General features: G+C 37.4%; 1 protein-coding gene across 1 annotated transcript in view; it reads left to right on the top strand.

Annotated features, from left to right (window-relative positions):
• The first annotated feature begins 1,482 nt into the window (after window positions 1-1,482).
• Window positions 1,483-27,236, top strand: part of LOC124169147 (X-ray repair cross-complementing protein 6) — a 32,965-nt gene continuing 7,211 nt past the window's right edge. Inside the window, exons 1-10 of the mRNA XM_046547653.1 lie at window positions 1,483-1,800; window positions 1,877-2,054; window positions 2,975-3,071; window positions 5,605-5,782; window positions 8,822-9,021; window positions 17,971-18,052; window positions 18,559-18,657; window positions 19,875-19,952; window positions 20,549-20,684; window positions 23,472-23,693. Of these exons, the coding sequence (XP_046403609.1) occupies window positions 1,663-1,800; window positions 1,877-2,054; window positions 2,975-3,071; window positions 5,605-5,782; window positions 8,822-9,021; window positions 17,971-18,052; window positions 18,559-18,657; window positions 19,875-19,952; window positions 20,549-20,684; window positions 23,472-23,693 (1,408 nt within the window). The 5' untranslated portion in view covers window positions 1,483-1,662. The remainder of the gene's footprint in view (window positions 1,801-1,876; window positions 2,055-2,974; window positions 3,072-5,604; window positions 5,783-8,821; window positions 9,022-17,970; window positions 18,053-18,558; window positions 18,658-19,874; window positions 19,953-20,548; window positions 20,685-23,471; window positions 23,694-27,236) is intronic.

Raw genomic sequence — 27,236 nt, 5'->3', positions numbered from 1 at the left:
CTGTGGGTCCTCTTTTATTTTCAACATTTGAAAAACCTCCTCAATGATAATCATAGGGAAGTGAGGTAGGATTTCTTCCTGCATTAAGGTTGCTTGCATTTGCATTTCCTCTCGGTTAAGAGCTGAACTTAATTTTGCATGGAATTTCCTAGGCATTTGTAGTGGAGAATCAGTAAATTTGGAAAATTTAATTGAAACCTGCAAGTCAATGACTTCTATTTTGCAATTACTACCCTAGTTGAGGTTGAAAGTTTTGAGTGGACAGTGAGCAGGAATTTTGAGTGGTAGAATGACTGGGTCAAAGGCCAGGCAATTGATTAATAGCATTGGAAATCCGTTATTGTAAGGCCTCCATATTTGGTTTTATTTGAAATCACCTTGGGGCATGCAGGCCTTAGATTTGCTGGGGTGTATAATTAAATCCAATGGCAGGTTTTTCATTTGGAATGTTGCCGAATCAATGTAAGGTTCAGACAGATGCTGTTTCTATAAAGGATAAGGTGGCTAAGCTAAGGCCTCCAGCCAGTATTATTAGTTCCTCATGACTGAGGACACCTTAGTACTACATACAATAGTACACTGTTACCTGTTTGCATGGCTTGTTAGTGTCTGTCTGCTGACATGCTTTGATGGCTGTCATAACATTTAATCTGGAAGGTTAAAACTTTCAAAACAAGGGTTCATTTAAAGCTCTGTAATGTGATCAGCTCATTGATGGCAAAGATGAGAGACCCACGAATTTAGGTCGTTTTCAGTGCAATAGTTTTTGGGTCCCATAAATACAAATGAAGCATTCATGCCAGTTGGTACAATAACTGTCCATTCATGGTCCGTAGGTAAGGACCAAAGTGTATTCAGCGTAATGGCATGTGATATATGTTTGACATAGTAACGTTCTCAGTTTTAAAACAGTGAAGATTTTTAAAATCAATCATTCTATGAAGACCATAGTTGGCCATGAGAATCAGGGGCACAGCTAGGAATTAAGGCTAGGCACAACTAATACTGGGGAGTTTGAGGGTATGGAATACCGGCCAGGGGAAGCTGGGGGTGTGGGGCCCTCCCCAGAAAATTTTTAAGATAAATGGTGAGTTTTACAGCCTTCTGAGGGATATTTTTATAATCCTTACATTATTCCATAAGTAATAATAATCTGATTAAGTAAAATGGATTAAACTTAAAAATTCCTCAGGGCTCTGGGGGGGATTTTATCCTCCAAAACCCTCCCCCCTCGCTGCGCCACTGATAGGAATGAGGTATTTTCATCCATCGATGACCGCAGAAAATCCGTTTCTACTAAGATGCATAGAATATCAAATTTTTTCGTTGAAATGAGTGATTATTCACGTTGTTAATTGTTTGGAAACGCGATGAAGAAAGAATGGCTACTCACCGAAAATTTCGTTCGTTCATGGCGCCATAATCCCATAATACTTTTCAAGCAACCAAATAGTTCCCAGTTTTTTAAGTAGATGTCGCGGACATCGTCTATTTTCGGCGAACGTGACCGAATCACCGAAATTGTTTTGAAAGTCGTTTTGGCGTTGTGTTTACTTCCAGTTTCGTTTTCTGTGGTCATTGAGCGAAAAGTATTATTTGAATGCAGTTTTGATGATTAATTTTTGTTAAAGCTACGGCTGAGCATAATATTCTTAGACCGCAATGAATGATTCAAGCGATACTGAGGAGGAGGTGTCATTCAAAGCAGGAAGGGATGGCATAATTATTTTGATTGATGCTACTGAGCCGATGTTTGCTGAAGATGCTTCTGGGAGTTGTGCTTTTAAAGAATGCATAATCGTACGTTGATATTGGTTATTGCCTTAACCAATTATTCGAGTAATTCCGCTCAATCTTTTAAATTGTTGATTTTCAGGCATGTGATCAAGCTATGATGCACAAGATCAAGTTTTCACCATCGGACTTGATGGCTGTTGTTTTCTTTGGAACTGAGAAGACGTGTAACGACGGGAATCGCAGTCATGTATCCGTTTTAAATGGACTCCAACGCCCATGTATTGAATCGTTGAACAAACTGAGAACGATGCACCAATGTAAATACCAATTAATTGACTTATTATCTTTCATACTGTAGGATATATGGGCTACCCAAAGGCTTCTTAACTTCATCTTTCTTCGGTAGCATCACATTTCTTAGATTCAAGCAAGTTGGGTTACTCGGAGTACCCACAAGTAATGCCTGTAACTATCATGTATGAAATTCTACCTGAAAGTCTTTGCATAAAGTTCTGCATTAGTCATTTTATGCAGTGCTATGATGAAATTGTTGCCAATGGGCCAAATCCTGAAGCCATCAATTTGATGAGATTCAATCAATTATGTATTCTAATCCCTGCCATTTTTTCTTGGAATAGGAATCAAATCTTATCTTTTTTGAAGCCCTGATTCAACTTTTATTGTTTTCATTGGATTTCATGTCTGGCCAGTAACTATGAGGGGGATAGATCCCCCCCTAAAGCCTCAAGGCCTGTTTACACGATACATTGACACGTACGAGTTAATGTACGTTTGCGTGAATGATTTTTGTGGACCGGAACGGAACATGTACGAATGCATGAACCAAATTAGAACAGGTTCTATTTTCTGTGCATGCATTCGCACAAGTTGGGTGGTTACACAGTGCATTTTGGCGTTCATTCTCGCGTTCATACATTTAAACATTAATCCGTACATGTTAATGTACCGCGTAAACAGGCCTTCAGAGGCCACATTTTATTGTATACTGTTGTTTTCTCTGTTGTGATGATGTATCACGGAATTGTGAGTGAAACCCAAATTTTAAGTGCCAAAATGATGTAAAATGTATTTCCATGGCATGCCATTTTTCAAAAATTTTCCCCAGACTGGGGGGACACCTCCCATCCCCTCGCCAAACATATTCCTAGTTACTCCACTGTGTCTGGCTGTCTCAGTTCAGAATATTAATTCATTCCTAATTTCTTATTTTTTATAGCCTTTTCATCGGATCTTTTCAAAGAAAATTATGGACACTCTAATGACTACCTCTTTGGAGATGTTCTCTGGCTTGCTCAATCCATGTTGACCAAATGGTGAGTCGTGTATTCTGAATTAAATTAGCCTATTAGTAATATAGGATTTGAGCTATATCTCCTTTGATGTGTTAGAATGCGAAATAGCTCCAATGGCCATAATGTTTCAACTTGTCATTTGCATTGATCAAGATTTCCGCTGGAAAAACATTACATTATAACACAGCGAAGCCTAACCGATAAAAGTTTACACTTTTTAGGTGAGTGTCAACTCTTTCACGCCAAATGCCGCACATTTGTGTCGAGGATTTTCTTCGCAATAGAATGAAATCCACACGTGTGTGGCATCAATTTTCCAACGCAAACAAATGAAGGCTACATGTATGCAGCATGGGGTGGAGAAAAGTGACTGCTGTGGACACAATATACCCAGTACCGTGGTTGTCCCTTGAGGCCTAACTTAGCTTGAGCCCAGGTCCTTCCTCGGCTGCTTGGATCGACCCTTTCATGTCCCCTCCGCACTGTCACCCACTATTTGTTGTTTTCCAAAAAAATTATACATATTTGTTGCTTATCTTATAAACCTAAAGTTAGAATTGAATTCATCTTTTTTCGCTTGTCACATGGAAATTTCAAATGGAGTTTTAGGGTTAATATCAAGAGTTCAGTTCCAAATTAGTTGATATGGAATAGAAATGTACAAAATCTGTCAATATGAATGTTAGAACTTCGATTAAAATTTCTTCACGCTTAGAAAAACACTGGGAATAGGGTAGTTTCCTTCATCAAAGAAAACGAAAGGCATTGATTACAATTCGTTGCTCACCATTAGTGTATTCATAATATACAAATTATTTGATTTTATAATGTGGCTCGAGAATATTGCCGGATTTAAAAGGTTCGTAAGAATATTTCTCACTTTCCCTGGTAGAATATTTTTTCTTCCCAGTAAATGAATATCCAAAAATAGTCTAACGTCTTACATCACCAATACTCATGGGTGTACCCAGGATCAAAACTAGGGGGTGCAAGCCATATTGTTCAATCTGTAGTTAGGATTTAAGCATGGAAAAGGTGAATGAAATCAACATTTTAAAGAAACTGTAACAGCTCTTTATTAGTTTTTAAAATTATTTGCTTGAAATAATATTATTTTCCTGAAAGAAATTTGCGATTTCTGCTTCTAGGGGAGGCAGGTGTCCCCTTATGCCCCTCGCTGGGTACGCCAATGCCAATACTAACGTGTAAAAAATGTCCACGATATAATAGGATAGTTTCCTTCACCAAAGACAACGAAAGGCATTGATTGCGATTCGTTACCCACCATTAGTGTATTCATAATATACAAATTATTTGGTTTTAGAAATACCGGTTTAGACGAATGTTAATGGTCAATTTTAACCGCATTTGAAAAAAGCCAGATTGGCGCCCATGCGATGCCACTCCATGTGAGTTACAGGGACCTAGATTCTATATGAGTAGATAGGAGTTTTACATCGTCTGAGATTACCAATGCATGCATGAGGCACAGAGCTCAGGGAAACATCTCTTTATAATCACCTATTAAAATTGCCTATGGTCGGAAAGTGTCCTTCGTTTGATAGGGTATTAATAATTCTAATTTATATTCACTCAATATGGCTACTCCTTCAACAATCAAGACCGCATTCTACTTTTTAAACAAACAAACAAGCAAAAACCAATGCTTGGGATGCACATTTTAAATTAAACTTCTAACACCTAATACATCTTCAGGTACACCTAATGCATCATGAGGCGCATCATTTTATATGAAATTAGCAGGCCACCCGGCTCGCCGTAGCCTCGCACCAAGGTGGCTGCATACGGTGGCTGCTGGAACCAGAATGATGTCACACGGGCTTTTCCCAGCATTCATACTTACGTCGCATTTTCTCGCGCTTGAAAATATTTTTTAAAGCGCGCGAAAAAATCGTGCACTTTCATTTGATCGGGAAAAATAGATATCGTCATTTAAAAATCTAAAATTGTGAAATACAAACTCCAGGAGTAATAATCTTTCGATTTAGGCAATAAAAAAATAATAGAAAACTATCCTATTCATTTTATATTTTAAAAATTGATGGGAACAATAAATATATTTATGTAAACCAAGCGATTCCATTCAGTTGACTATGGAGTCTAAGGAATCTTTTGATCTGTCTGGGGTCTAGGACAGCAGTCAAGTAAACGGATCGACGTCCCAGTCTTGAGTTGGGTCCCAGTCTTAGGATGGGCATGAACATCTGCCCTCCATCTACGCGAGAGAGCTTCGTACAGTGGAGTGCAAAAAATTTTCAAGGGTCTCTTAACGTGAAAGAGTTTCCCTCCACGAGGCTCTGGCACGAAAGGGTTAAATCTGTGGTTGGTCCCTGCAGTCACTTGCTCCTTCCCTGCTAACCAAGGTGGTACTCTTTGTCGGTGCAAACAAAGAATCTAAGCTTTATGGCCATCTGAGCAGTTTTGTACTCTAACTAGCCAATTAAAGCTCAATTTTGCTTGAAAGTTAATGATTTTTGTTGAAATGGATTCTATGAATTATGTTGTCTTAAAACTGTTCAAAATCTTATTTCAGCATCACAAAACTGGCCTCATCCCGTATTATTCTTCTTTCTTGCTGTGAAATGTTTGGGAAAGATGACAACTATTCCCAAAGGCATGCTAATGTCCGTGCTAATGACTTGAAAGGCAATGCAATATCAATGGAATTCATACCCTGTGTTCCTGGGTATATCCCGTCAGATTTCATTTCGGTAATTTAATTTTTAAAAATCTTTTATTATTGGTGTGGTTCTCTTTTACAAGAAATAGATTTTTGAAGAGGCGTAATTTTTTCAGTAATTTAAGGTACCGTATAAGCACCTGTAAGAGCTGCGCACGTGTAAGAAATGCAATTTTGAGCGTTGAAGCTAATGAAAAAAAATTTTGCGGCGTTTTTTATCCAATCACCCGGTGTTGCAGACGTATGCCTGGACTTTTGACGGTTATCAAAATTTCCTCTTTCAATACTAAAAATTTACACCGTATTTTTTCAGCTGAATTTACACTATGTGCATGGCGCTTGGAGATATGTAGGTATTCACTTGTAGTCTTAACCTTATGATGCTTACTAGGGATGGTCGGATCGGATACTAATATCCATGAATAATGCCCTTCATGTTATACTCTGGATCCAAATTTGTTGAAGAAATTGAATATGAAGCCAAAATCCTACGCATTTCTGTATATTTGATATGCGATTACCATTTGCAGTATAAATGCCGTGGGATGCCCACTTGTGGCAGTAAATTTAGTGCGCCCTCCGGAGTGAAAAACCCCACGCGATCTTTTCCATGTTCACCTCTGAGGTACCGACGTGATGGCACGATGCTTGCAAGTAAGAAAAGCAAACAGGAGCATTTTTAAAATACGTCACTAATGGAGAAACTCCCCCTGCCTGCTGTTTGTTTTTGACCTAGGGTTTCAGATGATTGACTCACGACGAAAACCATAGCCGCTCAGTTCCCCTTGGACTTGTGACTGGTGAAGGAAGGGGGGAAGGTAACAAGTTTGTGTAAGAGAAGCAGCCCCATTTTCGGCTGCGATTTCTGGGAAAAAAGTTGCGCCTCTTACACACGCTCATACGGTATAAACGGCTCTTTGAGTAATTTCAGTGCTGCAATAAATTACTCAATTAATTATGCGATGAAGAAATGTTCATCTATTCTTGTGGAAAAACTAAATGGGAATTTTTTTTTTGGCGTCCAATTTGGATGCTGGATACATAAGTGGATATACAAGTCTTTTTATATGTAAGTAAAATTGGACATTGCAATATTTCCACTGAATTTTATTCTGACACTACGTGTTTCGTTGCTAGTAACAACATTGTAACAATGAAACACTTAGTGTCAAAATAAAACTCTGTGGAAATATTGAAATGTCAAACTTTACTAATACTAAGAACTTCCACCTCATCATACCCAACAACATACAAGATCTTTAATATGCTTCATAAACACTTATGTTTACTAATGAAGTTGTTGGTGCTGAAATATGGCAGTCCAGCTTGAAAATGATGTTGAACACGTCGAAACCAGTTGCAGAATGTTAAAATCAGTGTGGAGAGTATTTGGTGGCTTTATTTTATTTTAACTTGTGTCTACATTTACACCATGGCACTTATGGGACGTGACCACATTTGTCTAACTCTCAGTATTTTGAAAGAGCTTATTAAAATTAAAAAGAAAAACTTTGTGCTTTCACATTAATATTTATTCACACGTTTACACGACCATGGTTTCAATGTTAGACGTCATCATCAGGATGATCATCATCCTGATGATGACGTCTAACGTTGAAACCATGGTCATGTAAATGTGTGAATAAATATTCATGTGAAAGCACAAAGTCCTTCTTTTTAATTTTAATAATGAATCGCTTTCACAAAGTTACGTCTCAAACAATCAATTGAAAGAGCTTGTTGGATAATAAAAAGTTGATCGGTGGTTGTCTTCTAAAGTCTGCTTGATGTTCACCAAGAATTTCCTCTGCATATTCTAGAAGTTTCTTTTCTATCCATCTACTGCATCATATCAATGAAATGTGATTTCAGGCCTATGCAATCGACCCCATTCATTTAAAGAATTTTGCCGGTGGTAGAATAGATAAATTGTAATGAAAAACTAATTTTCCTTGCTGAGCCAATCTCTCATAATTTGAAAAAAAACAACAAAAGTTGTCGCCCACTTTTCACAAGTTTGTGACATCATTGAGTTCTTGTTCATTACCTTGTTCAGGGAAAATTGAAGGCAATAATAGCTCCATGTGTAAGAGCAAGGTGTATTAGAGAGACAGTAACCTGTTTGGCATGAGCTCATGAGGTCATCAGCTTACTTACAAAACAGAAGAGGTGGGACTTAACAGCATGCTCAGCTCAAAAAGTAGATATTGAATCAAGAAACAAAAAAAATATGTCTCTTTATTTTTTAATCTCTATCGCAAGCAGATGTTGAAAAAAATGTTGAATAACTACTTCATTCGTAACTTTTAGAAAAAAAAACCTTTGCTCAGCATTAGCCCATCTCATTCTCATGGAGATCATCTGGTAAATACTTCTGTAAAGCAATCCACTCATGAAGGCCTAATGTAATGATGTGCTATTGAATGTGATTGTATAATTTTTTGAAAAACAAACATAGAAATTATACATAATTATTAGTCTCTCAGTGGCTATATGGGCACAGATTTTTGGCACTCGTACTAAACTGTGGACTGGTGGTGCATTTTTATTTTCAATTCCCTTTGTGTAACGTGAGTAGCTTGATGGTGTAACTGGTAGTATTCCTGACCTTGAATTGGGAGATCCAGGATTGGGATTTTAAAATATTATGTTGTATGTTGCGAATATTAGGAAAATTTATCTAGTCATTAAAGACGTTATTGAATTTACCTTCAAATTAAGTACAGTTTGTTGATGTGGAGATTAATTTTGGGACTTAATTTATTACATTTTGCATTACAAATACTGTATGTGTCATATTTTTGGCAGAGTAATGCAAAATTATGAATATTCTTCCAAATTAAATTCTGACTTATCATAAGCCTAGTGGTACCATTTATACGAAATGTATCTCCATAGCAACTATTGCTAAAAGAATAAAATCTGGACCTTAAAACTCATAACCTAAAGATTGTATAAAACTTAGTTAAATAAATAAATTCAAAGAAATTTGTCCCTTCTGACACTACGTGGTTAATGATATTTCTCTGGATATGTTCTCTCTCTTAACTTTTTTTCTTACCTACTTTAGACTATAATGCAAATCGTTGGTGACAGCAATGACCCATGGACCGTCCCCAGGTCTCTGGCCATTGATCAACTGGAAGACATACCAAACATTGTGGTGTCTGTGGTTGGCTCTCAGGATCAACGCTCTCGTGTCATTGCCCATCTGGATTTCCGTATTGGAGATAATGTTTCAGTTCCTGTGGAAGTATATAATCTCATTAGGTAAGCTGTAATGTAACAGTAATTGGTTGGGCTACATGATATTCGCAAAAACAAAAATGTTTGTTGATTCATATTTTTGGATTTTCCGCGCGATATAAAGATTTCATAGCTTTATTTATGATTTTATCTTTAATTTTTGATGGTGTTTGGACCTTATTACCACTCTCAAATACTGCAAGCAATAATAATATAAGTAAAATTATCATTTGCAAAAAATAAAGGAGCCCGATTAATTGGTGAAGGGTAATTCCTGGCCAACTCAATTAACCCTTTCTGCGTGGTTGGACGTGAATTCACATCCAGGGATTCCTAGCTAATGGCGGCCCGACGTGAATTCACCTCCCCTACGCGGGAGCTTTAATAGCGGCACCTTTGCGTCCAAGTCATTCGGAGGGGCTCTAGCGGGCTCACAGCCGTCAGTTACACTCATACCATTGCTTGGGGAAGGTCAGTTTTTCTTGCTTCGGTGAATCTTATGGTCGAAGACACTTTCACTTGGAGGTAGGTAAATATTTTTTTTCCTTGCACTATTTCATTTTCTGTTGTAAATATGCGTGATTTACCTTTAAATTAGCTTATTGTGTGTTGATATATATGTTATATATATATATATAACATATATATATATATATATGTATGCTGATAATTAGGTTTATGTTTTACAAGTTAAAAGAAAATGAAAATTTTCAGAGTTAATTCTTTTTCGACTTTTACGGTGATAAATGGTCGTTATCCAAAATATTCTTCGAATATTCTTCACTAACTAGCGATGAAATACGGCGATGAAGTATTGAATGCATTTTTTATCATTACATACATATCCTACATACATAGATCACACGTACATACGATACACGTACATAGATCCTATTTGCCTTTTAAAACACCCATGTACCATGTATTCATAATTTCTTCTAATTACTCCCAAGATATATAAGAAATTACTACACAAGATACTCCAGCAGCAGAGAATCGATTGCAGAAATCATGAGCTGTAAATATCCCGATCCTGTGTTTTGATCTTCTTTGTTTCCTTCCTCTCTCTTCAATTTGGGTGAGTTAACGAGTACTTATGTTATACTTTTTTTTTGCGAAACATAGCTATTTTCTATTTTTGCTCAAATAACATTTTTATTTATTTTATTTTTCAAATAACAGTTATGTACTCCTAAATTTTTATATTTAATCCTTGGATCAATGCATTACAAATTCATGCATAAATTGTTAATTTTTCTTCGTAAATTCGTACCTATTACTAGTTAGAGTCAGCATATAATGCCTTCATTACTGAAGGTTGGAAGTGCTGTTATTTGTGATTAATTACCACTTGCATAATGCTGGGAACATAAAAAATAAGACACGATATCAAAGAACATTATGGTATTCTTGTTAAAAGTTTGCGGTACTCGCTTGCTGCGTAACAAAATATCTTTTTTCTTTGCTGATGAAAATCACTTTGTGTTCTTGGTATCTGCATCATCAGGAAATCAAGAATAAGAATTGTCGGTGGAAGTGTTGTCATTCCCGTTAGGCATTTGGCCGTTCAGGAAAGGATGTTTTGAAATTTGGAGTTGAAGTGGTCGCTAGCAATATCTTTAGTAGTCCTTGACATTTCACTCTTTTCAGATACCGTTCACTCTCTCCGTGAATTCTTTTGTTTGATCAATTGCCGGGGTGCCGCGCAACCTTCTTGGCCCTGCTTTCGGAAGTTTCGCAGACACAAAGAGGGTTTATTGCAACGTGAAAAGCATTATGGATGAGGTTGTTGGGGTGGCAGAACCCTCAAGCAGGACAGCGTCAGAGGATAGTTTCTTAGTATGTAACAGAGTTTAATGGTCTACCGACTGGCTTGGGGATTCCCTCTGAGAATATTTCGGAATGCATGTCATCTCCCGGTGGTAATTAGCTAACTCTGCCCATGCTCTGTGTAAAACGGGACGGTCGCTGGTCTCCGGGTACCTGCTGGTCAGATCCTTATAATCCTCCGCAGGCAACCACCCTACTCCGGCCTGTGACAATGGGAGTGGAATAGATCTGAGTTGTTCTTTGGCATTTAATAGCATAGTGATACACGCTAAATGTTTACTAATGAATGCTATGTATACCATATTCAGATACGTTTTTTTAAATGATGGAAAACGACACCAAACTCACCATAGTTTTATAAAAATAAACAATCATTTTGCTATACTCGCTAATTTATTCATTCATCATTGAACCAATATGTTACTAAAATCAGGTCTTTCTTTTTTTAATTGAGATCTTATAAATAGTGGAAAATTATATTATTATCCAAAATGTTTTTTTAGTCCATAAAAGTACCTATGCCATCGTACTATGCTTTCATTTATCATGTTTCAGAATGGTTAAAACTCGGGGAGGAAAAAAAAGAGGTGTGGAGCAATCCACCCTTAGGGAGAGTCCTCAACCCTCGACTTCTCAAGTCAGTCCCCCGCGTACTCCTGATCCTCAGGATATTACGGAGGACATTCCTCCACCGAAGTCGAGGAGAATGGCAGCTTCGGGAGTAATAACCTCCACGGAGGAACTCCGGAGGCTGCTAGAAGAGGAAGATGATAGTGATGAAGACGGTAGTACCTTCTCCGGTGAAACGGATTACAGCGGGAGTGATGACGATGATTCGGAGGAGGAAGAGGATCCCTCGCAGGGTAATGACTTACTATCCCCAGATTCAGGCCTCCCGAGCACCTCTTCGCAAGCCACCACTGCCAGACTAAGACAGACTACCTACACCTGGACTTCTGACAGACCGACAATAGACCCCATTCCATTTACCCAGACCCCTGGTATGACTGCTTCACCTCAAGGAGACCAACCCCCCGACTTTTTTAATCTTTTACTGACTGACAGTATCCTCGAATTGACAGTGAGAGAGATTTGCCGATGAGCTGAAGGCGCAGAATGTAGCCCCGAAAGCAAGGACTATTAAATGGAAGTCCTTGACGAAAGAAGAGTTCCTTATATTCTTAGGCGTCCTGTACCACACAGAAACAATCTGATGAAATAGGATATCAGACTTTGGAGCAAGGACTTCCTATTTAACTTTTCGCTTTTTGTTTTAACTATTGCAAAAAACCCAGAACCTGGTCAGCCTCAGCCAAATGACCGACTATATAAAATTCTCCCCCTAATCGACCTCTTTCATGACTCAACAAGTAATGCCGTGCCTCCGATGCAACAACTCTGCATTGATGAGTCTGTGCTTCTCTGGAGGGGGTGACTTATTTTCCGAATGTTTTTGAAGGGGAAGAAACATAAATACGGAATCAAAATTTACATGCTAACGGAACCTTCCGGTTTAGTTCTCAGATTTATCGTTTACACAGGATCTAGTGACGCTTATGTTGGAGGCTGAGGCCACATTGACACTGCTGTAAATAAACTAATAGAGGATCACCTTGATGCTGGCCATTCATTATTTATGGATAACTCTTACAACAGTGTCAATTTGGCCCACCAACTGCTGGAGCGGAAGACCTATTGTACCGGAACTTTGAGAACTAACCGGAAGGGTAATCCTCCCCAAATTAATTCAAAAAAATTAAAGAAGGGGGAACTTGTGAATGCCTACACTGGCGTCGGTGTCTGCGTCATGAAGTGGAAAGGCAAGAGAGAAGTACTGATGATCAGTTCGCATAATGGCGGCGAAATGATCAATGTCCCCTGCCGAAGGGGCGGGGGAACTATACCCAAACCTGAGGCAATTGCAAGATACAACGAGGCAAAGAGGCAAAGGGGGGCATTTATCACACTGATCCGATGATGTCCTATTATCCAATTGAGCGAAAAACTCTCAAGTGGTATAAGAAGTTGGGCATTCACATCTTCCACCTTCTCCTCCTCAACAGCAATTTTTATATAAGAAATTGCATGCCAGATATTCATTTTATGACTTTCGGCTTTGGGCAATCAAATCTTTACTTTCACCTGCTTTCACTCGCCCTTCAGACCCTTCCCCTTCAGTCCCTTCCAGAGGCATAGGCTTATCAAGGCATTTTCCTCACACCCTTCCAATTGACGAAAAAAGCAAGAGGAACAGAACGATGCGAAGAAGGTCCCGGGAATGCCAGAAGAAGGGGATAAGAAAAGACACAACATTTTTTTGCCCTGCTTGCGAGGGACACCCTCCCCTCTGCATCGACACATGTTTCATGGCCTTCCATGAAAACATGAAATTGTAAATATTATGTGTGCATTATAATTTCAATGAGGGTAACTGTATTTTTTTATTTGTCTATAATTAATATGTTTTCTTGCTTTTAACGCTGATGTAGTTGTAATTTCTATTCTATTTTCACATTTTCTAATTTGTAAAATAGTATTGTAAAAGTATTTTGTGTTTATTTGGAATTTGTGTGATTGCAAGGTATATTATTTATATGTATAGTGTTATGAACAAATAAATTATACTTGTTTCCAAAGTTTTATTTTTCATTCATAAATCCTGCTAAAAACGGTGTTAGTTCGTTCTGTAAAATGTCATAACGAATTTTTTTGAAATATTAGATTCAAATGTCAAAATAGGATACAACATATTTCAATCTATTATTTCACAGAACATAAGAACGAGTGCGGAAAATAGCTATTTAACCATTATAGTTTTAGTAGAAAAAATATCAACATCAAATATCAACATATGCAAAATAATTACAAAATTGATTAAGAATGATTCTATGATATTTTAAATCAAAATAAAAATAAAACTTCATATTGCATTACTATATTTGAAAGGCTTTGGATTTTTTCCCTGCACTAGGGGTAGATAAAAACTTTCGAGAGATATATGGTCATAAAAGGGGCGTTGATACTACCCTGCATAACTCAAAGTAGCCTCTAAGGTATGACTGAGGACGTGAATTCACGTCCGTAGAAAAAATTTAAATTTTTAGCATTAAAATTTTTTTAAAAATTACTGAAGAACAATTGTTTCTTAGGTAAAGTATTACTGAAAAACCCAAAAAAATGCATTCAGTCAGGGAAAAGCCATACAAAAAACAGCCTCAGCATTGAAAAGGTTAACATGATAATGCCTGCAAAATTGAGGTAGTGTTGGGAATAATTTTGAATTTATTATAGCAAATGTATGTAGCAAGAAATAAATTCCTCTGTTATTTGCTGATACAGTAAAGCCTGTATGTAGTGAACCTCCTTACATCATAAACCTCCATACTTCGTACCTCCCCTACTATCTCGTTAAACCACCACGTATCATATCAAGGAGACACCCCCGAGACGGCCTAATTACCTCTGTAAATCGTACCAAAAGATCTAGAGACCATTAATGCGGCCGCTATTACATACATGGAATAACATTTTCAGCGATAAATGTTTCACGCTTTTTTTTTGTATACACCTTTAACATGCTGTAATTTTCACGTCAACCATTAGTTATGGCCATTTTGCTCCATAAGAAAATGGCCATAAGAAAAAGGTATCCAACTATCCCAATTATTGTAAGTGACTGTAGAATTAAGAGAGAATACATTGTTTTTCCTCGAATCATGGTAAAAATTGTTCTATAGGGCTCGCTTTCTGTTATTTGTGGCTCTATTTTCCTATAAGTGCTCACATACTATGTTTAATAAATAAAAGAAGGGACCAGCACAGCCTATAATCCCTTGCCACCAGAAGTATTTCAACTAACTTTGCTCCCATCCATGGTGACAGAAATACTCGACCGCATTGCTACTTCCGCTTCGAAAATGAAAATATTTAATAAATTTACTGCGACTCAAAATAAAACAAATCCAGTTTTGCAATTATTTTATTCCCATATTTTCATGTGTGTCACTTTTTACTACTGCTTCGGTAATTTTTTTAATGGTTGTGTGAATGATCTTGGTAACAATTCAATGTGCTTGGCTACAGTCATATGTCCGGCCTGCACATTCATACGAAATCTGAATCTTCCGTTGGGAGCCTGTGAAGTCAATTTGTAACAATTCTGAACATCACTCCACGTGCCACAGTGTTAGGTGTGGTAGACAACTAAGTAGCTTATATGGGGCAATGAAGTTTTTTATCGTCGCGCAGTTCGCCCAGCATTCTCGCCAGCAAATCACATCGTTTAGCAGACCGAGCATTTCTGTGTGCCCTCTGCACAGTTTTTCTTGGGATCCCTACCTCCATAGTAGTTTGGAGAGAGGGAATTTGATGAAAGTCACAAGGGCACTCAATTTATGGTCTAATTTATGCAGTAGTCACGTGTGTATTAATTTTTTATAATCTCTAACATGTCATATGTCATAAAAATGATAAATCTATTTTCAAAAGGATATTTGCCGTAAAATATGAAATCATACGAAAATTGATTTATTTATTATAATCCGATGATGGATTCCAAAAATAAAAGAAGTTGGCTGCTTGAAATTAACACAAAAATAGCAATCTTCCGAGCCATCGACGTGGGTCGGGCATTTTGTGAGTTACCAGGGATGGATGTAGAGGAAGAAATCGATAATGAGGGATCAGTTACAGTTTCCACCAAAAAAGAGATTCAGGAAGCTTAGAACGTCATTGAAAGTTTTTTTTTAAGCTTGGAAAAATGCGAAAATGATAATATGATCGTATTCAATAGGATTGAAAATATTATTTCAAAAGGGTTTGAAAAAAATTAAGCAAACCCAAATTACTAAAATGACCACTTGAGGAAGTCATTCTTTCCCTAGTGTAATCAGTGAATTGCCAATAGATGTTCACTATTGCATGCATGTATGCTTAAACACGAAAATATGATGGTTTAAAAGACATAGTGTCTTTTATTTCCGTATAGTATGAAAAAATGGTGGCTATCACTATAACCTCTCTATAGTGAACCTCCATACATCAAATTGCCCAAATTTTGGTCCCCTCCATTATGGTATAAAGAGGTTTTACTGTAGATTTACTGAAAACCATGGAAGTCTCTAATTTCTTTGCTGAAAAATACCACTGAACTCTACCAAATGCCACTGACTAGATTATATTTCACAATATAAACTAACAATAGCCCACACAGCACACAGACATCTTCAGGACGTCCGGTGACTGTCCACCAAGTGACCTATGACCATCCGTAGGCTTTTTGCATTTATGCCAGAGGATGTCCGCATGTTAGTAAAAAAGAGCGGGTGTAAAAAAGGGTGTGCAGGTGTCGAGTAAAAAAGAGGAAGTGGAGCTTTTAACCTGGTGGGAATACAAGAGAAATTAACCAACATTATTCACCAGGAAAGCATCAAATCTGTTTTCAAGATTGTACTCACCTTCTAAGAACAGGGGGTGCACCATTGCTAGCTTCATGGTACGAGGGTTGCTATCATTGCTATTTATATTTTGAGTCTTGACTACACAGCGACTTGAAAATTTTTTCTCTGTGAAAAAATGTAGCTACTCGCGAACACTTTCATGCGAAAATGTTTTACTGCTTTCGGCATAAATTATCAAGACGTCCAGAATATTTGTATTTAATGTCTCTCTTTACAACATTATACTTTATTTGATGATCATGAAACAAGCACTTTGTAAATTCTTTTTGTGAAAAATGATAAATTAGCTATTGTATTTGGACTACTCAGTTTTCATTCTTTCATGCCAACGAGTGTGGCCTGAATAAAACTTTTGAAGAAACTGTCCACATTAATTTTGGTCCTAGCTCTTCAAGTGTGCTCAAAACTTTCATACAAATGGGACACTGATTGGATGTCCATTGGACGTACGAGATCTGACAGTGTCGGGACGGGTAGCAAGGATGGCAGCCGTTCGTCTTCTGGCTGTCCTGAAAATCCGCTGACAGTAAAAACAGCGAACGTTCTTAGGCAACTATGCTCTGTGAGGGAGATAAAAAAAAGATGGGTTTATAGCAGAATTATAAAATTTTATCTTACAAATACTCACAATGTAAGTCTGTGCTTTTGAACTTAGTATGTACTGAGAAATCTCTCTAGTATCAACTAAGGTCGCTTTCAGACGAGACTACTTTTCGCTGGCTGCCCTTCACGGCATGTTACTGTGATATCCAGATAGTCATCTCTTCTGAAAGCAGCCTGAATTTCACGGCACCGTGCTGATCAGACAGTATCGGGACGGATAGCAAGGATGGCAGCCGGTTGTCTTCTGGCTGTCCTGAAAATCCGCGGACAGTAAAAACAGTGGACGTTCTTAGGCAACTACGCGCTGTGCGGGAGATAAAAAAAAGATGGGTTTATAGCGAAAAGTTGTCTCGTCTGAAAGCGGCCTCAAGGTAGCACTGTGTGTATTTCACGCCGTGGAAGGTGCAGCGCCGGGCCGGATTGAAATGGGTGCCATGGAGACCATGGCACTGTGCCGTCAATGGTGCGATTCGACTTGTTAGAAGGCATCTGTAGAGACCTATGGTCATTTGAAAGCATGGCGTTGTGCCGTGGGTGGCGGCTGTCGAAAAGCCATCCTGTCCGAAAACGGTCTAAGAAAGTCAGTCTGCGTGACAATTTTTACCAATCTTTTATTTCATTTAGCTGTACTAAAACCAAACCAAAATTATTTGGAATGGGACAAGCATTCCAAGAGTTGCTCCAATGCTACAGAAACTATGCCTATTATTTTGATTGAAACCCTGGATTAGTTGTTTAAGTTCATTAAATATTGAATTCTCTCTAGTAGTGCCAGCCTTGTTAGTATGTGGGCATGTTCATTTCTAAAAACAAAATTTTAGTGTTATAGTTATTTTGTATTTAGGGTATTTGTATTTTTGTATTTAGGGTATTAGTTATTAGTGTATTAGGCCGGTTAGCATATTTTAGTTACCTTTTTGAAAACTTTTTGGATGGCAAAGTGAAGCTTATTGCAGAAGTTTCATGTTACTCATTGCCCCCTCTACCAACGTTGATATGGATACCTGTCACTGTCATCCTATTTGTAATATATATATGGCTTTTATATAAAATAATATAAACCATTGGCTTTAATTTTCAGAGAAGAGGGAGGTCCGAAGAAGGAAAAACTTTATAAAGTGACTAATGAGAGGATTACTTCTAAAGTTGTGCATCAAGTGCAAGTAAGTAATTTTGATCCTTGAATTATGTTTTATACTAGCTACTTTTTTTGGCTGAAATTCGTTGCTCTCATCGGGAAAAATTTCTTTACTTTGTAATGTCATTCTTATACTATAAGAGGCATTGCACTGTGTTCACACTCAAAATTTCAAAAATACTTGTATGCATTTGCAGGAAATAGCCTCTGTTCTAATTTTGCGCATCTATCCAAGCATTTAACAGGCCACATTTTTTTCATGGATAAGTGCATGCATCTTGTAAACACTGCTTTAGATTATGTATCAGAATTTATCGTCATTGATTTCTGCACACCTTTTCTAGAGTGATCTTCATGAAGATTGCTTCTGTTGTATTCTTTAAGGGAAGTTAATGTCAGTGAATAAAAGGCATACATATTATAGGTGCATATAATAGTAAATAATAGGAATGATGTTAAAAAGAGGAATATGTAGATGAGTTGACAACTTGTGTGTTTCATTAGTGTTGAATTTATGATGGACCTTTACAGGGCGTCCAACCTGCAGTGTTTGATGAGGAGGCTGGTGATGTCAGTTTCTCAGAGTCGCCTGTTATTGGAACTCCAGCCATGGCTGCAATGGGTGTTGAAGTGAGTTTGATTTGAGAACATTACATTTAGAATTCCAATTTTTGTATTCCCTTGTGTATAATGCAATTATATTTTAGGAATTTGGTCATGTAAACAAAATTATAACGAATTATCAAAATTTCACTAAATGCATTAGCATCACCAGGGGTGAGATAAGAAAATATTCATCATCATCATTAGCCAACAATCCTAAGATTGGTTTGACGCAGCTCTCCATTTCTCTCTCCTATCCGCTAATCTTTTAATAGCTACATATTTCTTCTCTTTTACATCCTTTATAACCTGTCCTCTATAACTCATTAGGGGCCGTCCCTTGCCCTTTTTCCCTTCCACTTGTCCTTCCACGATTGTCTTCATCAGACCATCGTGCATGAAAATGTGCCCAACTAAGTTGTCCCTTCTTCTGCTTAAGGTTTTTAGGAGGTTAACCAGATAAAATTAGTTTTAAGCAATGGTGGATGCATGGAGGGGGGCTAAGTAAGCTAAAGCCCCCCCATTCGGTTGAGAGACACACTAGATAAAATTGAATTTTTTGTAAAAAAGTATTTAGTTATATTTTACAATATGTTTACCTTCTATAATGAATTGAAATACCAATTAGCTCTAGACTTAGGGCCTATTTTACAACACTTTTGGTTTGCTACAATGCAGTGGTAAATCCAAAGGGGGGATAGGGAGGACTATAGGCCCCCCCACCATTGGGTATCTCATTTTTTCCCCTCACTCAGGGCCCCCCTCTCCGTACACCCTCTGTCCATATCCGGGATCAGCCACTGATTTTAAGTGATATAGTGCTTACACTGATTAGGAAAACACTGTCTGACAGAAATAAAGTTAAATAACCATCTAATATTTAAAATATCATGAGTAGTTGAGGAAAGAATATGCATTGCATAAGAAATTTGTTTTATAAGGTGGTTTCTCATCATTTGGGACACTTAATATTCCTAGCAGAAATTATTGTTTACAAAATTATCAATCCGTTGTTGTTCCTTTTGTATCAGGCCATTTAATGTGCTGACGGAAATGAATAAATGAATAATCTTGTCAGTCGTTCGTAAATGTTACTAAAAATTATTGGATGTAGAAATTTAATGAATTGGTTTGTTGATTCTCTTGTTTCAGTGGGCTGCATGTTCTGAGAGTGCTTAAATTTTCATTTTTGACCCATGCCGTATAAAATTTATGTGCCATTAATGGTTACATGTTTATTTCAGGAAGAACCTAAAACTGTGCAAAAGGTTGATCTTGATAAAACTGTGGATGCTGGAGAAGAGACAGCCAGACTAAGCATGGTAGGTACATCTTAAAGATTATATAGAAAATGCTAATGAATGAAAATTTTTCCATTGCATTCAAGGAAATACAGAAAATAAATAGCTTGCGTTGTTTCCCTATGTTATGTAGGGTTTTACCTTATGATTTTAATTTTATGGTTGTACGGTGAGTGAGAATGATCAACAAATGTTGAGCATATGCAACCCGCGTGCCACCAAAACTGTCTGCCCAGGATGGAGCGCACTTACTCTTGGGGCCGTATCTCGGGAACTATTGGTCGCAATTGGAAAATATTTAAGGAGCAGCATGCCAAATGTCCAATGTATCGTCAGTTACCATAGACAATCAGTTGAAAAATACCAGCGCCCTCTTATCACCATTCAAATACGAAAAACAGCCAAAAATACCAAAATATCTCAACTTTGAGTGCGATGCTGCACGTTTTCCCGTCATCCAATTGCAATAATATTTTACAGGATATGTTTTTACACCAATTGGCATAAAATGAGGGGGTGTCCCGAAAGAAATTCGAAAAATCGAAAATGTACATTTTATTGGTTTTTCAAATAATTAAAGGTACATATTTTAATTATATTTATTTTTGTCTTTTAAGGTGGAGTATGACGCTTTGCAGAAATTCATTGATACCGGTCTTGTGCTTTTAGGATTTGTTCCCCTTGATTTACTGAGAATAACTCATCATCATTCTCCAGCATCCTTTGTATATCCTAGCAGGTCATCTACCTCAGGTAAGACAAGCCTTCACGTGTGCAGAGAGTCTATTCATGTTTGCTTTAAGTCAGTGTTGAGCAGATCTCACCACTTACCATTTGCGTCCTCGAAGAGAATAGGGTAGTTTCCTTCATCAAAGAAAACGAAAGGCATTGATTGCGATTCGTTACCCACCATTAGTGTATTCATAATACACAAATTATTTGGTTTTTGAAATACCGGTTTAGACGAATGGCAATGGTCCATTTTTATCCTCATTTGAAAAGGGCCAGATTGGCGCCCATGCGATGCCACTCCACGTGACGTCACAGGGACCTAGTTTCTATAGGAGAAGATAGGAGTTATACATCGTCTGAGGTTTCCAATGCATGCATCAGGCGCAGAGCTCAGGGAAACATGTCTTAATAATCACTTATTAAAACTGGCTAAGGTCGGAAAGTTTTTCTCGTTTGATAAGGTATTAATAATCCTTATTTACGCCGAGCGCTACAAGCCAGCAGGGTACTCAGCTACCTGCTAGCAGCCTGCGATGTATCAGCGCTAAGCCTCGCCTCAAGGTCACCTCACCGGGCGGGAGGGGGAACTAGAAATATGACGACGGAGAGATTTCCCGGCATTCATACTTACGCGTCGCGTTTTCGCGCGCTTGAAAATTTTCACTTTTCATTGAATCGCGAAAAATAGATGTTGTCATTTAAAAATCTAAAAGCGTGAAATACGTACTCCAGGAGTAATAATCTTTCGATTAAAGCAATAAAAAAATAATAGGAAACCACCCTATTCAATGGGTTCAAAAGGTCAGGGAAGTCTGGGGAATATAAATTTGGATGCCACAGAAATATCTTAAAAATTAGGTTATGGTAAGGGACATACTTGGGAGGTGCAGCAAGAGGGTGGAAAGAGCAAATGAACTCTCGAAGCATTGCTGCATTTGAGTGGTGAGGTGGGCATTTTGTTGCATTCCTAGCTAGGCACCAGTGGCATAACTATGGGGGGGAGGGAATGAGAGGGTAGATCCCTCCCCAAAGCATCAGAGAAATAAAAAATTTATTTAAAAATATTGCCTAGTTTTGAAATATAATAACTGTATCTGCTAAAAATTTAATTTTTAGTGCCAAAATCATGTGAAATGTCTATTCAGGCATGTCATATTTCAAAAATTTCCCAGCCCCAGACCATCCCACCCCCCACCCCTAAGCATATTCCTAGTTATGCTACTGCTAGGCACCATGGGTAAATTCTGATGTGGTACTTCTTGACTTTATTTCATGGTATACAGATATTGGTGACGGAAACTTACAGAAAAATTTTTAGAAAAAGATACCTATTTTAAAATGCTAAAAAAATTACATCAGGCAAGTTACCAGGTGATAAAACAAATTTCTTTAGCTTAGGTCTGAAAATTGCCCTTCGTTTCACAATCTAATTATCATTACCTAATTCCATTACCTTATTTTATTGTTGACCCTGATATGCCAGTGATACAACTATCATTCAGACATTCCTTGTATTATTTCTGAATTAAAAACTTTATCCATTAATAACAAGATTCACCAATAAAATTACCAACTTCATACAAAAAGAAAACTCAAAATCATGTATGCTAAAAATTTTCATATAACTCAAGTTTTTTGAAAAATAACCTTGATATTATCATCCTTGAATCTGACAAAACAAATAACACTGCAATTATATATAAACATGAATGTGATAGAAAAATCAATGAATTTGAGCTTATTTTTATGTCGAAAAATATTTATCTCGAAGTTTAACTGACATTGGGGGAAAATTATTGATTACATAGGTCATTACCTAATTCCATTGCCTTATTTTATTGTTGACCCTCAGATACCTCAGTCTTATCAGTTTTGTTTCAAAGCGATTCACACCCTAAGAGTGTCACACCTATAAGTAATCACCAATTTAATCTGATGAATGAGCCCATTACCCAAAGTAACTGTGTTAAATTCTTAGGTCTTCTGGTTTCAGACGACCTAAAATGGACACCACACATTGAAGCCATTATGAATCGAGTTAGCACTGGTATTTTTATGCTTAGAAGGCTGGCCCCATTTCTATCTCTTTCTACCCTCAAACTTATCTACCATGCTAATGTTCATGCTCATATATCTTATGGAATTATGTTCTGGGGAATTTCACACCATGCAAAAAAATTATTTTCTCTTCAGAAGCAAGCATTGAAAGCTATGGTTCGAGTGCCTAAGAGGACTCCTGGTAAACCGATCTTTTTGGACCTAAAAATATTAACACTTCCCTCCATTTTTATCTTGAATTGTGCCACTTTTGTTAAAATGCATCCTGAGCATTTTCCTAGGAATCATGAATGGCATGACTACCACACTCGCTCAAAATGTGACGTTCACCTCAAAAGTCACCATCTATCTCTAGCTCTCAAGGGACCTCATCACACTCCATCCATCATTTTTAATAAACTTCCGTCTGAACTGAAAAGCTGTCCCCCTTCCCTATTCAAAGTTAAATTATGTAATTTTTGAGCAGGTAAAGCCTATTATGATATTAGCGATTATTTAAATGATTCTATGTAATTTGTATTATTATTTATGTAATTTGTATCATAGTGATTTTTGTGACGAAACCATGCAATGTATATTGCCAGTTCGGTGAATAAAAATTATTATTATTATTATTATTATTATTACTTTCTAGTTTCATGGTAAAATCTGGTAGCCTTACCATCATTTTCAAATAATTTAATGCAAAGTCAAACAATTTTTGTGGAAATATTTTGGAGCTATTATGAAGCTAGGTCTTGTTTTTTTCAGGTTCTCGAGATCTATTTGCAGCCTTATGGCATCGTATGGGGGTGAAAGAAGTAGCTGCTATTTGTTCCTATACTGCTCGAAAGGGAATGCGTCCTCGTTTTGGTGCTCTTGTCCCTTCTGGGTTAGAAAAAGACAAGGAAGTATATGAATACTACAGAAAACATCATATCAACGCAATGCCTGACCCTCAGGGATTTCATATTTTCATGTTTCCATACAATGGTAAGTTGTGCTTAGTTTTTGCTGGTCAATGATGAACTTGGTCTGAAAATCAGTGTCATACTCATGGTCAATAGTTGTTTCACCAAACATTGAAATAAAATCACACGGCTGTTTGGAATTGTGACTGTTGTCCCAGCTGCGCTCTCACATAATAAAAGGGCAAGTTGTTAGTGTGCAAGGAGGGGACTATAGCTCCCTGCCAATGTTTAAAACTTTCTCTGATTGCTACTTCATTGCTAATAGGGTAGTTTCCTTCATCAAAGAAAACAAAAGGTAATAATTGCTATTCGTTACCCACCATTAGTGTATTCATAATATACAAATTATTTCGTTTTAGAAATGCCGGTTTAGACGAATGGCAATGGTCCATTTTTATCCTCATTTGAAAAGGGCCAGATTGGCGCCCATGCGATGCCACTCCACGTGACGTCACAGGGACCTAGTTTCTATAGGAGAAGATAGGAGTTATACATCGTCTGAGGTTTCCAATGCATGCATCAGGCGCAGAGCTCAGGGAAACATGTCTTAATGATCACTTATTAAAACTGGCTAAGGTCGGAAAGTTTTCCTCGTTTGATAAGGTATTAATAATCCTTATTTAAGCCGAGCGCTACCAGCCAGCAGGGTACTCAGCTACCCGCAAGCAGCCTGCGATGTATCAGCGCTAAGCCTCACCTCAAGGTCACCTCACAGGGTGGGAGGGGGAACCAGAAATACGACGACGGAGAGATTTCCCGGCATTCATACTTACGCGTCGCGTTTTCGCGCGCTTGAAAATTTTCACTTTTCATTTAATCGCGAAAAATAGATATTGTCATTTAAAAATCTAAAAGCGTGAAATACGTACTCCAGGAGTAATAATCTTTTGATTTAGGCAATAAAAAAATAATAGGAAACCACCCTATTGGACCATGTGGCATTGACTTCCGTAGATATCTGACCCTATCAGAATCATATCATATTGGTTGCAGCTTGCATCTTCTGCCATACTTATGTGTTGTATTCTGAAGGTGAATTGAATTTAGAAATAATGATCTCTCCCGTTAAGTGGGTTGGAAATATGGCATATTTAATTTTATCACTTTCAGCCAATAGATTATCGGTCTTAAAACAAAAGAGGAGAATTGCATTAGCTATAGAGGCATTCATAAATGGGAAAGAGCAGGTGAGAGGATAGTTTTGTAAGAGTATTAAGAAAAGGCTTTTGTTGGGTCTGATCTTTAGGGTAGTGCAGCCACCTACAACCACCCTATCCCAGCCCATAGAGATCCATACTCCTTTCTTGAAGCCAGTTCCTGTGTTCTCTTCTTTGGCTTGGGGGTGGTGCCACATGTAGAAAAGCATAAGCTTAAGAGCTGAGCCTATGATTCAGCCTGAATTTCTATTGAGAGCACCTGTATTGAAAACTCTTCTTTGAAAATTGAGTAAGCTACTGAGATTATTTACTGCTGAACATAAAAATCATTTTTATATTGTAAAAAATTCCGATTGTTAATCTCTTTCGGTGGGATGCTGTGGTTGTGAATTTATATCCTCTCCTCTTGATTCTCTTCCGTGTAAGTATGTACTTTCTTCGCAGCTTAAGAGGTCACTAAAGTTTTCTTTCCAAGTTTTCAAAACTTGACTGGTTCACTGATAACAATGGCATACTTGTCGTTCACCTCTACCACGGTAGGCTTAAAACCTTTTTGAAAGATATCACTTTTCTATTAATATATCCTGAATTGTTTTGGGTGCAGTCTTGCTCTGCCATTAGAAGTGTATTGATAATGTATTTTATTTTCTATGCTGATAAGATTTTGTTTGCTTTCCTCTTGACTAGCTTATACCTTTATGTTTCTTGCTGTGACTTTTCTGCTAGGACTTTCCTTTTGGCTTATTTTCTTTCTTCTATCAACTTTCTACAAGTCTCATTTTGTCATAGAGAGATTAAATGCCATTATGTGGAGAAAAGTTACAAATAAACATTTGTTTGAGGAATTTTGGCTTGTATTTTTTGTTTTCTTTCTTGCATTAACCTTTTCTGTGGTAGGTTAGCCTTCATTTTTTGCAGTCTTTTGCAGTTTGCTTAACTCTGTAACGTTTTATTATTTATCTTCTCTTTAATGTGTTACAATATTGTTATTACACTTATAACATGTTTTATAATTTTAAACTTGGGAGCAAGAAAACACATCCACCCGCCGCGACTATTACAATCCCACTCCCTCTCTTAGCCGTTCACAACAATCTCCGTCCACCATATCACTTGCCTCATTGTTCCTCTCCCACCAATTGTCACACCAACATTCTCCGACTCAACTCAAATTAATTGTTACATTAGCTCCATTAAAAGAAATGTTGTATGGGACTGAAAACATTTTCTTTTAAAACCAATCGAAACTCAACTTTGATGGACAAAGCAACTATAAACAATTTGGTTACCATATCCTAATCTACATTTTACAATCAAAGTCCCAACGCCTTTGAATTAGACCTTCCCTTATTATTTATCTTGAATCAATGAATGACTACTAGAGACTAGTACAATAATATTAAATTGGAAATTCAAAATTATTAGTAAAATTTTGCTCGCTAAAATCTGTCACAGAAGACATCTCGAACAGTAGCTATGAAAATAAATTGACACTTTTCCTTCCTAAGATCATTTCACTTTATGCTACCCCCCTTTCATTTATCACTCTCCACCATTCACTTGACTCATTCATTCTATATTATATATCAATATTCTATTCAATATTCATTTAATATTCTATATTATATATTCTCATTCAACTCAAATAAAACTAGAAATTAATGTTACAACCCTTTTGAGACTGTGGAGTTCTCGCCATAGTATGACTGCTGTACTGAGCCCCAAGAGATTCTTCCGTCCCCTCCTTATGGAGCATTTTTGCAGGAAATTCGTTTAGAAGGGTGTCTCGGATAATCACACACTCTCAGCACCAACCTTTTTCGACCCTTCCTAGAGGGGACTCCGAGGATAGTTGGGCTCCCTCCTTTCTGGGTTTATAACCATACCAGCGGCATTGGTTTGCGGTCAATCGTGCTTCGTTTTATATGAATAAGTTATATGGATAATTGTTGCCTGCACGTAAATTGCAGACTTCCGATAGAATTCCTCATTTTATTCTGAGAATTTTCAAATTTTGAACAAAGCTCTACCGTCAATATTAACGCATTTAATGCAGCAACAATGTTCATGTTGATGTTTATACTGAAATTGAGATATAAGTTAATATTTATTATAGAATTTCGTTTAAAAATTGTAAATGCTGCTCAAAAGACAAATAATTCAATTCTTAGTTTATATTTTTTGAGAAAGGAACAGGGTAAAGCCTAAGCCCCATGGTGTTGGGTCCCAAAACAAAGGTATAGCACACCCGCAACAATCTTAAAAGGGGGAGAGCTAGGAAATGTATATATTCAGCATTCGTTCACCTGCGTAGGAAAATTTCCTAGGAAGATTTGTGGCTTTCGCCTCCCAGGTCAAAAAACTTCCAGATGTACATTTTCATCTTCAGTAGTGAAAAAGGTTAAATG

Source organism: Ischnura elegans, chromosome 12, assembly GCF_921293095.1.
Source record: "Ischnura elegans chromosome 12, ioIscEleg1.1, whole genome shotgun sequence".
NCBI lineage: Eukaryota > Metazoa > Arthropoda > Insecta > Odonata > Coenagrionidae > Ischnura > Ischnura elegans.
Note: the sequence above shows the minus strand (reverse complement) of the source record. Positions and strands in the feature narration are given on the sequence as shown.